The 12868-nt window shown below is 43.1% G+C and overlaps 1 protein-coding gene and 1 long non-coding RNA gene across 4 annotated transcripts in view; one reads left to right on the forward strand and one right to left on the reverse strand.

Moving 5' to 3' along the window:
- Positions 1-12868, reverse strand: part of LOC140588706 (polymeric immunoglobulin receptor-like) — a 109757-nt gene that overhangs the window by 92022 nt on the left and 4867 nt on the right. Inside the window, exons 1-7 of one of the 3 annotated variants that reach the window (XM_072710592.1) lie at positions 11229-11327; positions 10568-10876; positions 7422-7736; positions 6929-7243; positions 6372-6686; positions 5864-6178; positions 5362-5676 (exon numbers count right to left, since the gene is read on the reverse strand). In XM_072710592.1, coding sequence (XP_072566693.1) covers positions 5362-5676; positions 5864-6178; positions 6372-6686; positions 6929-7243; positions 7422-7736; positions 10568-10667 — 1675 coding nt within the window. In that variant the 5' untranslated portion in view covers positions 10668-10876; positions 11229-11327. Of the gene's footprint in view, positions 1-5361; positions 5677-5863; positions 6179-6371; positions 6687-6928; positions 7244-7421; positions 7737-10567; positions 10877-11228; positions 11328-12868 lie in introns of those variants that run through there. The other 2 variants (XM_072710591.1, XM_072710593.1) reach the window with 2 other exon arrangements.
- LOC140588707 (uncharacterized) overlaps positions 1-12868 on the forward strand; it is a 69283-nt gene that overhangs the window by 40120 nt on the left and 16295 nt on the right. The gene's annotated exons all lie outside the window — the stretch shown is intronic.

Raw genomic sequence — 12868 nt, forward strand, 5'->3', positions numbered from 1 at the left:
AAAGGAAAAGAAAAAAAACAACAGTTTTTAATGTATGACAGTGAAAACGTACATTTCATGTTTGCCAAACTGGATTTGTACACATTATAAACTGCTGTAAGATGAATATGGCTGTTTGTCCATTTCCAGTAAGCTGATGTCTTTCATAATACATTACAGGCAATTGACTGTGTGTCTGATTGAGACAATAGTCAGATCTGTAATACTTGTCAAATTATACAAATGTATCATAATCTAGAAATATGTTAATCCTGAGGCCTCTGTACAGCCCCCAGGTGTAAGACACAGAGCAGATGCTCATGTATTTGATAAAGAGCAGAACCTGTATCGAATGAGGTCATCAGGCTGTATTATGGGATGTCTCCCTCAGAGGTAATGCTGTTATGCAAGTTGATCTTCCTGTACATTTATCCAGACACTTGAAATTATAGCCATGAAACATCAGTAACTTACAGTAAATTAAGTTTCTCACCTGCGTGAAGTTGCCCCCTCATATGTTTCAGATTTCAACCAAACTGGTCTCTATCATATGTGCCGCGTTTGTGCCGGATTCTGAGATATAAATGTTTGTTCACATGGTGATGTCATCAGTGTGAAGTTGGCCCCCCATTTGCATCTGATTTCCACCAGACCGATTGCAAGTGTGTGTGCTGCGTTTGTACTCGTTTGTGCTGTTAAAACTATCCTTTGTGCTACTTTAGTTTCTGAGATATAAATGTTTGTTCACATGGTGATGTCATCAGTGTGAAGTTGGCCCCCCATTTGCATCTGATTTCCACTAAACCGATGGCAATCGTGTGTGCTGCGTTTGTGCCGTTAAAATTGTCCTTTGTGTTGCTTCAGTGCAGAGATATTGCTTATTTACATGGTCACGTGATTCCGCCATTAAGTTAGTCCCCCATAGTGATGTGGTTATCCGCTACTTTTAAGTAATTGATTAGGCTGACCAGATAATCCATGTCAGGGAGGACACTTTAAGCTACTCCAGGTTTTACAAACTACTTTAAAACTGAAAGGCACCTGTGTTTGGCTAAATAGCTCACTTCTTCTTGTGCTTTGACTGATTTGATTGAAAAACTCATCCAGCTGTTACACATTAACATTAGTGGCATATGCATGATTATAGGAGACTGATCAATCAGCACACAGCAAGAACTCAGTGCTTAACTGAGATCCAGGTCCTTTTAATTGAAATGGTATTTTACAAATCCTGTCCTAGCTCAATGTGTCCTCCCTGACATGGATTATCTGGTCACCCTAAATTGATACTACCAAGTACTCAGCAGTCCAGTATTCGTTACTTAATACTTGTTACCCAATATTAGTTACTACAATGAACTTCAGACGTATATCTTATGTAACTTTAACGGCGATGGGCGACTATAATTACCCCAGCCAGTCAGTGCAGTGACCCAGCCCCCCCCATCAGACTCATATGTGGGCCATACAACATGCAGGCAATGAACGCAGGCTTCAGATAATGGAGACCAGCTGTAAGTGCATGCCAGCCAGAACTGTTGCAAATAACAGTCTACATGGCGAGTGCCGATTGGGCGGTTTGATCAGTCATTTCGTTACTGCCAGCAACGAATCCTTGAGCGGCTGAATACTCGTAGCGATTCATTACAGCCTGGTATTCGTTACTTACTTACTCGTTACTACTCAAATCTACACCACTAGTCCCCCATTTGCCTCTGAACCGTCTCAATAGTTTGTGCCATTTAAAAATTGTCTGTACTGTTATTTTTCTGAGTTATACCTCTTAGTTTATGCCTTTACGTGATCGCTGTATAGTGCTCAGGCTCGTGTTTCTCATGTTCACAGAAGGTGGAGCGTTTGATGACTCCGAGACAAAGCTGTACGTAGACTCAGCCCCGCCAGCCAGATACCGCGTTTCAAATCTCATGCTAGATATTTTTACAAATGACCAACCGTTACATACTGCCTCGTTACGTGCAGGCTTGACCCACAAACATGGCTGCCTCCATGAACACGCTGCTGTGTGTTGTTGCTTTATATTTTAGCAGATTTGGAGTGAGATTATTTTTTCCGAGAGACAAACAAACAATAAACACAAACTAGTCAAACCACATTAAAAGCTTTATAAAATATTTTAGCACATTCATAACAATATTCTTTTTTCGAGAGGCAAACAAACTACAAACAAAGACACTAAGAAGTCTGGTAAAAATCTGATATTGCATGCTAGGATACTGTTTACGGTCATGATATGGTATTCTCTAAATCGAACACGTGCAGTTACATTTATAACTATTAATACACTTAACAAAATGTATTAATGTGTCGCCGTTTTCATATGAAATTTAAAGGGGACTTGGGCGATCACCAATTTGTGTAAAGTTTATGGAGAATTTTTAGGGGGGCTGAGTGCAAATGTTAGGGGGGCTAAAGCCCTCCTAAAAATGGCCTAGCGACGCCCATGACCGTAAGGTACCCCCGACATACTGAACACATTGTGATGATGACAATTTGTACATGATAGTGTAATGCATAGATATTTTCGCTTATATGTTATTTTTGCAGGCTACAATACTGTTTTGATTGACCTGCTACCTGCCCGTGTGTAATAAATTCCCCGTCCACATACCCACCTGTAAAATTCCAGAACATTAAAATCCGCCCGTTTCAGCAACTATCTACGGGTACCCGACCCGGTGCAGGACTCTTGCAGACATACTAGTGCTGTAGTTCTCGAGACCGGTCTTGGTCTCAAGACCGGTCTTGAGACCAATTTTTTGTGGTCTCGGTCTTGTCTTGGTCTCGACTCTATTTGGTCTCGGTCTTGTCTTGGTCTCGACCCTATTTGGTCTCGGTCTTGTCTTGGTCTCGGACATAGCGGTCTCGATGGGATGGGGAAAAAAAGAGAAAACAGCACATCCTCACAGAACAGTATCATTATTCATTACGCGCCTCAATTCAAATGCAACCAGTCAGATGCATCTACTTTAAAAACGTTACATTATATACATTTTCTCAATGGACACTGCCAGTGCACAGTCCACACACTTCATACACATCGCATGATATCGAAGTCGGCAAAGAAATGTTCCAAAACGTCACCATGCGTCACCATGTCACATGGTACAAAATCCTCGCGAGAGCAAGATGACGAGACAGACCGTGCAGCACAAACTGGAACCGCCTCCATGACAACACAACTTTGCCCTTATTGGCTGAAGATTTTAGTCACACGCATGACGTTTGTATCCCAGGAAGTTCCATTGCTTTATCTGCTATTTCTCCCGAAAAGCACATAAAGCAGTGAGAACTGGTTTCAGTTCATTTACCTGGTAAAATAAAGTTTAAATAAATTACATAAATGCTCTAACAGTACAAGTAAGTTAGTGGTTTATTTATTGTTAGTTACTGTAATGTTGTGCTGCTTTATTTGTTTAATCGTTCAATCTGTGAAGAAGGCATGCAGGTGATATTTGTATAGATTTATCTACACCCTTCTGGAAGTGCTGCCATTGCAGTCAGGTCTCACAGACTACGAGGAGTAGAAGTTGTCCGACTTGGCTGCAGTCAGTTTATACTCCACCCCTGCAGCCGCCGGCAGATCGCGCTCCATGTTGTGTCAGCTGCAGACAGACCTAAGCCCAAGTTGAACGCACCCATTGCTTCTTCAAGGGAGGATGGGCAAAATTACAACGTCGTCGGTGATTGGCTGTTGTGCTGGCGTTCAGTAAACCTCTGCTCGATAAGCCATCGAGTTGTCTGTCTCAGCGCATTCTCTAAAACGGAGAAAATTTGGTTGATCGAGTTTTATAGTCTGTGTGTATCAACGTGATCGTCCTTATTTTTTATCGATAAAAAAATCGAGATCGTTTTATCGCCCAGCATTAATAGCATTCTCTTCAATTCAAAGCAGAGGATCATTACATAGCCGTATTCATAGCTTACCCGAGGCCTCTCTCCCTGGTATAAGAGACTTAATATGAACATCTTTCTGGTACATCCTATCTCTTTCCCTTGATGAGGTCTGATAAAATGGTTATAGGAGAGGATTGCTGAGAATATTATTTTCCATCAGGCCTCGTAACTATGACAAACCTGGGAGATTTTAAATGAGACACATATGGACATATGAACAATATAATTGAAAAGATAACATGAATTTGATTTAACGAGTAATGACACTTTACAGCAATGCCTTTTTTCTCTACAGTTGATCTGAGTAATGTGATGTCCATTCTAGCCCTAGTCTTTTTTCGGTCTTGGTCTTGGTCTTGGTCTCGACCATACTTGGTCTTGGTCTCGCCTTAGTGTGTCTTGGTCTTGGTCTTGGACTTGGTCTTGGTACCCTCAAGTCTCGGCAGTGTCTTGGTCTTGATACCCTCCGGTCTCGGCAATGTCTTGGTCTCGGTTTAGGCGGTCTTGACTACAACACTAAGACATACATAGCGTTTTGCTACAAGGTAGTGAACGCCCCAGCACCAAACGCGACCAGTTAATACTTAATACTGTGCAACAATGTATAATAAACTTTTGTCATTTTTCCTGCACTGTGTATTGTGATGTCTTTACCTTCCCATGCACCCTCTTACTTGTTGCACATGGCGGTTAAATAAAAATATCCAATAATGAAGTTTTACTGCTTTTGTAAAAATATAGCGGAAAAATATGTATGTCTGAATACGTATGTGTGTGTGTGTGTGTGTGTGTGTGTATAGATAATGCACAGATATAGACCTCAAAAATATGAACCCCCCCACATTTCTAAAATGGCATTGCTCACATGAAAATACAGCGCCCCCTTATTAAATAGCAGCATAAAATGAATACAAAGTGCTACATACGAAACGCATATGGGTGTTAATCGCTTTATTTGGCATGATTTTGAAACGCGGTATCTGGCTGGCGGGGCTGAGTCTACGTACAGCTTTGTCGCGGAGTCATCAAATGCTCCACCTTCTGTTAACATGAGAAACATGAGCCTGAGCACTATACAGCAATCACGTAAATAAGCAATATCTCTACACTGAGGCAGCACAAAGGACAGTTTTAATGGCACAAACCGGCACAAACGACGCAGAAATGATTGCGATTGGTTTGGTGGAAGTCAGATGCAAATGAGGGGCTAACTTCACGCTGGTATCACGTGACCATGTAAACAAACATTTATATCTCAGAAACTAAAACAGCACAAACAAAAATTTTAACTGCAGAATCCGGCACATACGATTGAGACCATTTTGGTTGAAATCTGAAACATATGGGGGCCAACTTCACGCAGGTAATTTACCTCTGTGTTTGTGTTAATGTCCTTCCTTTCTGACTGAATGACATGTTACATACTGTGCATCTCATTAGCTACAGTCTGCAGTACAGACATCTTACCCTCAGTGACTGACAAGTAAACCCGTGTTCCCACAGCTGAACCTCTGCTGATCTCCACACCACACCAGTAGTAACCAGAGTTCCCAGTTGTCAGATTGTTCATGGTTACATTGAAGACTCGCTGGTCAGGATCATCTCTGATTGACACTTCATCGCTAATATTTGGAGAGTCAGTGCGTACTATGGGAGTACATGAACTCCAGTCACTCCCTCTGCACCAGTATTTCACATACTGTCGATATTTGTTGTCATAGAAACATGGGATGGTGACAGATCCTCCTCTCTCTACAGTCACTGTGTTCATTGTGGACACACCTGCAGGGACAGAATGAAAATCACCAAGCTCTGGTATTGATCAAAACTAAAACTTGATCCCTTATATATATATATATATATTAAAAAAAGGTTCTCCTGTGTTTGTGTTAATGTCCTTTCTTTCTGACTGAATGACGTTACATACTGTTCATCTCATTGGCTACAGTCTGCAGTACAGACATCTTACCCTCAGTGACTGACAGATAAACCTGTGTTCCTACAGCTGAACCTCTGCTGATCTCCACACCACACCAGTAGTAACCAGAGTTCTCAGTTGTCAGATTGTTCATGGTTACATTGAAGACTCGCTGGTCAGGATCATCTCTGATTAACACTTCATCGCTAATATTTGGAGAGTCAGTGCGTACTATGGGAGTACATGAACTCCAGTCACTCCCTCTGCACCAGTATTTCACATACTGTCGATATTTGTTGTCATAGAAACATGGGATGGTGACAGATCCTCCTCTCTCTACAGTCACTGTGTTCATTGTGGACACACCTGCAGGGACAGAATGAAAATCACCAAGCTCTGGTATTGATCAAAACTAAAACTTGATCCCTTATATATATATATATATATATATATTAAAAAAAGGTTCTCCTGTGTTTGTGTTAATGTCCTTTCTTTCTGACTGAATGACATTACATACTGTTCATCTCATTGGCTACAGTCTGCAGTACAGACATCTTACCCTCAGTGACTGACAGATAAACCTGTGTTCCTACAGCTGAACCTCTGCTGATCTCCACACCACACCAGTAGTAACCAGAGTTCTCAGTTGTCAGATTGTTCATGGTTACATTGAAGACTCGCTGGTCAGGATCATCTCTGATTGACACTTCATCGCTAATATTTGGAGAGTCAGTGCGTACTATGGGAGTACATGAACTCCAGTCACTCCCTCTGCACCAGTATTTCACATACTGTCGATATTTGTTGTCATAGAAACATGGGATGGTGACAGATCCTCCTCTCTCTACAGTCACTGTGTTCATTGTGGACACACCTGCAGGGACAGAATGAAAATCACCAAGCTCTGGTATTGATCAAAACTAAAACTTGATCCCTTATATATATATATATATATATATATATATATATATATATATATATATATATATATATATATATATATATATATTAAAAAAGGTTCTCCTGTGTTTGTGTTAATGTCCTTCCTTTCTGACTGAATGACATGTTACATACTGAGCATCTCATTGGCTACAGCCTGCAGTACAGACATCTTACCCTCAGTGACTGACAGGTAAACCCGTGTTCCCACAGCTGAACCTCTGCTGATCTCCACACCACACCAGTAGTAACCAGAGTTCACAGTTGTCTGTTTGTTCATGGTCACATTGAAGACTCGCTGGTCAGGATCATCTCTGATTGACACTTCATCGCTAGTATTTGGAGAGTCAGTGCGTACTATGGGAGTACATGAACTCCAGTCACTCCCTCTGCACCAGTATTTCACATACTGTCGATATTTGTTGTCATAGAAACATGGGATGGTGACAGATCCTCCTCTCTCTACAGTCACCGTGTTCAGTGTGGACACACCTGCAGGGACAGAATGAAAATCACCAAGTTCAGGTATTGATCAAAACTATAACTTGATCTCTTTTATATATTAAAATATTTTCTCCTGTGTTTGTGTTAATGTCCTTTCTTCCTGTCTGAATGACATGTTACATACTGTGCATCTCATTGACTACAGTCTGCAGTACAGACATCTTACCCTCAGTGACTGACAGGTAAACCCGTGTTCCCACAGCTGAACCTCTGCTGATATCCACACCACACCAGTAGTAACCAGAGTCCACAATTTTCAGATTGTTCATGATCACAGTGAAGAGTCGCTGGTCAGGATCATCTCTGATTGACACTTCAGCACTTATCTTTAGCTGATTAGTACGTACTATGGCAGTACATGAACTCCAGTCACTCCCTTTGCACCAGTATTTCACACGTGTTTTATATCTGTCTTCATAGAAACATGGGATGGTGACAGATCCTCCACTCTGTACAAACACCGTGCTCATCGTGGACAGAGCTGCAGGGACAGTATGAAAATTACCAAGCTGATTAACTCTCACTCCCTCTTATACCATATACACATATTCACAAAGTCAGTACCAGTCCACTATAGGTTGCAATACTTCACTATGTAGATTACTGAAGTGTTTTATTTCACCGAATTTGCAAAAATAAAAGTTTAATGAATGATTAACTGATCAGTTAGTATAACATTAGCTCACAAAACTCTACTTTGCCTGCTTACAATTATTTAAATGTACATATATTGGCCAAACATCAGTTACAGAGCCAAACTGATGCTCTTTTGTGGTACGTTAATTTATGTATTTATGCTTTGCATTTTTTTGTAGATTAACTTACATTAAAGGACATTCCTTAACATATTACTTTACATTTAACCTCCTGAACTGACCCTGTTACTTCTCCAGGTCTCATTTATGGTATTGATCAAAACTAAATCTGATACCAGTGTTTAATAAACGGTATGTCTCTCTGTGGGGGGGGGGGGGGGGGGACTAAGATTATTGTGTTATGTTTATGGAAACATCAGGCTTAAATACATGACTGAAATACTTTGTAACAGAATGTAACAGACACACACACACACTCATGTATATTGTATACGCTGAATTACTATTAAAAATAAGCTGGCTAATAGTTACTTTTAACCAATAATCCATATTTGTATAATTTAACACCGTGTGTGGACTCCTGCCTGCTAGCAAACGTAACATAGCTGGGGCAATGCCAGATAACCTATGAGCTAGGCAGTCAAAAACTGTGCATTTCTCCATATGTATGTGATGGACTTTTGCTAGATGTTTCGACAGATTACTGTTGTTTCTACCCTTACACGCAAAAGGCTTGTTACTTAGTCATTGCCAGCATTGACTCCAGTGAAATGTAATTACACTTTTGAATGTTTAGTTCTCTCTGCCTCCATCACTAAAAGCAGAGACTCCGTGTGTGTGCTGTACATTGCAGTGCATGAGAGAGAGAGAGCGATTGAGCTGTGAAAGTCACATACGGGTTGAATGCAGAGGTCACATTTCGTTGTTGCACGCTGTGTGCTGTGGTGTGTTAACAATGACCACTGATCACCTAATTCTAATATACGCAACATGTCACAGTATGACAAGAAAGGTTCCCATCTGGAGTAGAGCTTTTTCACAGACCCCTCAGCCTACATTTAATCTCTTCTAGCTTTAGGAAGTGAGTTATGTCTTCCAGCCAAGCAGCAGCAGATGGAGGAGTGGGAGATTCCCAGGGCAGCCAGATTCTCCTACAGGCCAAAAGCGACGTGAATGCAATGATGGCAGATTGGTTTACATTTAAATCAAAGTTGTCATCTGCTAGCCCAATTACAGCTACAAGTGGGCAAGGTCTCAGTGTCACCCCAAGAACCTCAGTGATGGTTTTAAAAACCACTGTCCAGTAGCCCTCAAGCTGAGGGCAAGAGCAGAAAGCATGTGCTAGATCAGCTGGAGAAAGGGAGCATCTGTCACAGCCAGCATGATGGTGATAAATCCTTCATTTGCACAATTACAGTGTATGTGTACAAGTACATTGGAATTCTTCTCACAGCACAAGGTTCCACATCATCCTCCTCAGCCCCTGCTGCTAGAGGACTCACCTCAGGTCCTGGCCATGGCTGTTCCAAGTGGGCCAAGGGTCAGTATGGAGCCAGACGGTTTTGATGCAACACGACAATTCTGCGCCGCGCTGACATCCGCACCCTATAGACCACCTTGGAGATCAAGTCCAGGACCACCCTGGGGCCCCTCCAGTGGCTGTCCAGCTGGGACAACCGCCCCATCTTTCTGATGAGACAGTACAGTCCCCAGGTTGGAAGACCTGCTCCCCGCAGCGGTCGTCATGGGCTCGCCTCTTTCTGGCCATGTCCTGATGTTGTCTGGCCAGCTCATGCACGGTCTACACATGCCCCTTATGCTGGCACAGGTAGTCCAATCCTGACATCACCGGGACCTACAGCTCAGGGGGTGAGTCAAACACCAGCTCCACTGGGGACCGCAGCTCACAGGCAAACATGAGTGTGCTTCTTAGATCCACTTTTTCTTTATACTCTCCACGGTACAGGCCCAGCTCCAAGTTGGACAAGACACCGTGCCGAGGACGTCTTCAGCATCCTCTGGATATTCCTGGCCATCATCAATATGGCTGGCGTCAGCAGGCACACAAGCTGGTGCAGCCACTCTGCGGAGAGCACCTACAGGAAAGCATGGAGGACCAGCTCGTCCTGCACCACCCTGGGGAAGTGAGGGTAGCCCCAGTGTGCACAGTCTTCCAAGTCGGCTGCGAATCCCCCAGATTTTCGGCAGTGTGCTGCTGTCGGTCCCCAAGCTGCTCCCTCATCTTCCCCTCAGACTGTTCCGGGCCGAAGCGCCGCTCCAGCGCGGTGATTAGGGCTCTGCTTCAGAGAGCTGGCAGTACCTCCCCTTCCAGCAACATCACCAGGTGCCCCCCCGTCTTGGGGACCAGTGATTGAGCCGCACCACCAGCCGGACCTGTACGAGGGAGGGTTCCAGGGGCCATTTCCCATTGTACTGGGGCAGCTATAGGGGGGCCTTCACCGCGGTCGGCCGTGTCCCCACATCATGCCGCTCCCTGCTGAGCTCTGTCACCTTTATCCTCAGGTCTGACACCAGTGTGGTGCAGGTACTAAAACTAAACTAAAATTTGGTCCCACTTAAATATTAATGAAGTTTTAAAATATTTAAATATAATATTTTCTAAATAATTTTCCCCTTATGTCCTTCCTTTCTATCCGAGTGACATGTTACATACTGTGCATCTCATTGGCTACAGTCTGCAGTACAGACATCTTACCCTCAGTGACTGACAGGTAAACTTGTTCTCCAACATCTGTACCAGTGACCTCCACACAACACCAGTAGATATCAGAGACCCCAGTTTCCAGGTTGTTCATAGTCACAGTGAAGACTCGCTGGCCAGGATCATCTCTGATTGACACTTCACCCTTCTGTGGAATGTCAGTGCGTGCTATGGTTCTACATGAACTCCAGTCACTCCCTCTGCACCAGTATTTCACATGAGATTTATATTTGCCATTATAGGGACATGGGATGGTGACTGATCCGCCTCTCTGTGCAGTCACTGAGGACACACTGTCAGCACCTGTGGGGAAAACAACCAACTGAATTCACATTTTTAGCATCACAGTATCTCTGGTTAATATTATATATTATTAGTTTGTGTAACACTTGTACCAGGAGTCATGGCACAGAGAGATGGGTTTAAGAGGACAGTGAGGAGGTAAAACAGCAAGACTGTCATGTTGCCATAAGAACAAGGGAAAGACACAGGAAAACAATGCAGGCGTATTGTAGGGGAGCGATTCTTAACCTTATTTGCACTACGACCCAAATTTGGGTCACAACCCATGGGTTGAGAATTGCTGCTCTCGGGCAGGGTCACTCAGCTATCGTTCCCATTAGGGGCAAATGGCTAAGATTCATGACTTACTGACCTGTGATGGGGGAGGGACTGCACTGAATTGTGTTTCAGTTCAGAGTTTGCCACATCCGCCAGATGCTTATCCAGTACAGGGTCAGAACAGTACAGGCAGCATGGAGCTGATCTGAGGCAGCACAGGGCGCAAAGCAAGGGAACAACCAGGACAGGATGCCAGTCTGTCACAGGGCACAAGGCAGGGGAACAACCAGGACAGGATGCCAGTCTGTCACAGGGCACAAGGCAGGGGAACAACCAGGACAGGATGCCAGTCTGTCACAGGGCACAAGGCAGGGGAACAACCAGGACAGGATGCCAGTCTGTCACAGGGCACAAGGCAGGGGAACAACCAGGACAGGATGCCAGTCTGTCACAGGGCAAAAACTATGGGCACTTTTAGAGGCACCAATTCACCTGAACTCAGGGAAAACAAATGTAGACAGAGGGTGAACCTGCAAACTGCCCACAGAGAGCTGGGCCAGATACTGAAACCTCAAGCCTGGAGGTGTGAGGCCCCCACGCTGCCCCCAGTCTCTACCAGCTACAGGTTAACTACAGCTCTCCAAACCTGCTGCAGAGTGAAAGATAACCAGGTCTAATTTCAATCCTTGAAGGCCAATTTACACTTCACTTTTCTCCATGCATCTTTGGTCACACATAGAGTGAGATGACATTAATTTTGTCATCAGGGGTTTGTAACAGATGGCTGTGGATGATGCCTGTGTAGCCCAGATTTTTATGTCTGGGAGAGATCATGCACATCAGTCTGAATCAAATATACTTGTACAAGGTAATTAACTAGGTGTTTCCAGTAGGTGGCAGCACTGACTTTCACAGAGCAGAGGAAGACCAACCAAGAAAGAGCAGAGGAAGGAGAATTGTTGTCAGTGGTGAGGAGGAATCTACATATTTACTTTTTAAATATCTGTCCAATGATAGACTATTCGTGCAATAAAAACCTTCAAATCATAATATTGTCTCTAGATGCAGAAAAAGCATTCGATAGAGTTAGTTGGAGTTTTTTATTTGCAACATTACACAAATTTGGTTTTGGAACCTCTTTCATAAACTGGTTAAAAATATTATATAGTTCCCCAACAGCATGTGTTAGGACAAATGACCAAACATCCTCTAGCTTCTGTCTCAAGAGGGGCACCAGGCAGGGATGCCCTCTCTCCCCCTCACTGTTTGCAATTTTTATTGAACCACTAGCAGCAGCAATTAGACAGGCTATAGTGATTAAAGGCATCAAATGCAAGAATGTGGAACATAAGGTCAGTCTTTATGCGGATGATGTGTTACTTTTTCTCCAGCATTCACAAACCACTCTCTCTGAGGTAATTACATTAATAAACTCTTTCTCAAGAGTCTCAGATTATTCAATAAACTGGTTAAAATCTACAGTTCTTCCAATTAACTGCTCCTTTCAGAACTCTTCCTCCACTCCACTGCAATCTGGGGATATTAAATATTTAGGTATTAATGTTTCACCTAGGCTGGCAGACTTAACTAAATTAAACCACATCCCACTTTTAAAGAAGGTAGAGGATGAGCTGGTTAGATGGAAGTCCCTGCCCATATCACTCATGGGAAGGGTTGCATCAATAAAAATGATGGTGTTACCAAGAATTAATTATTTATTTGCAATGATTCCAA

Source organism: Paramormyrops kingsleyae, chromosome 4, assembly GCF_048594095.1.
Source record: "Paramormyrops kingsleyae isolate MSU_618 chromosome 4, PKINGS_0.4, whole genome shotgun sequence".
Lineage (NCBI taxonomy): Eukaryota > Metazoa > Chordata > Actinopteri > Osteoglossiformes > Mormyridae > Paramormyrops > Paramormyrops kingsleyae.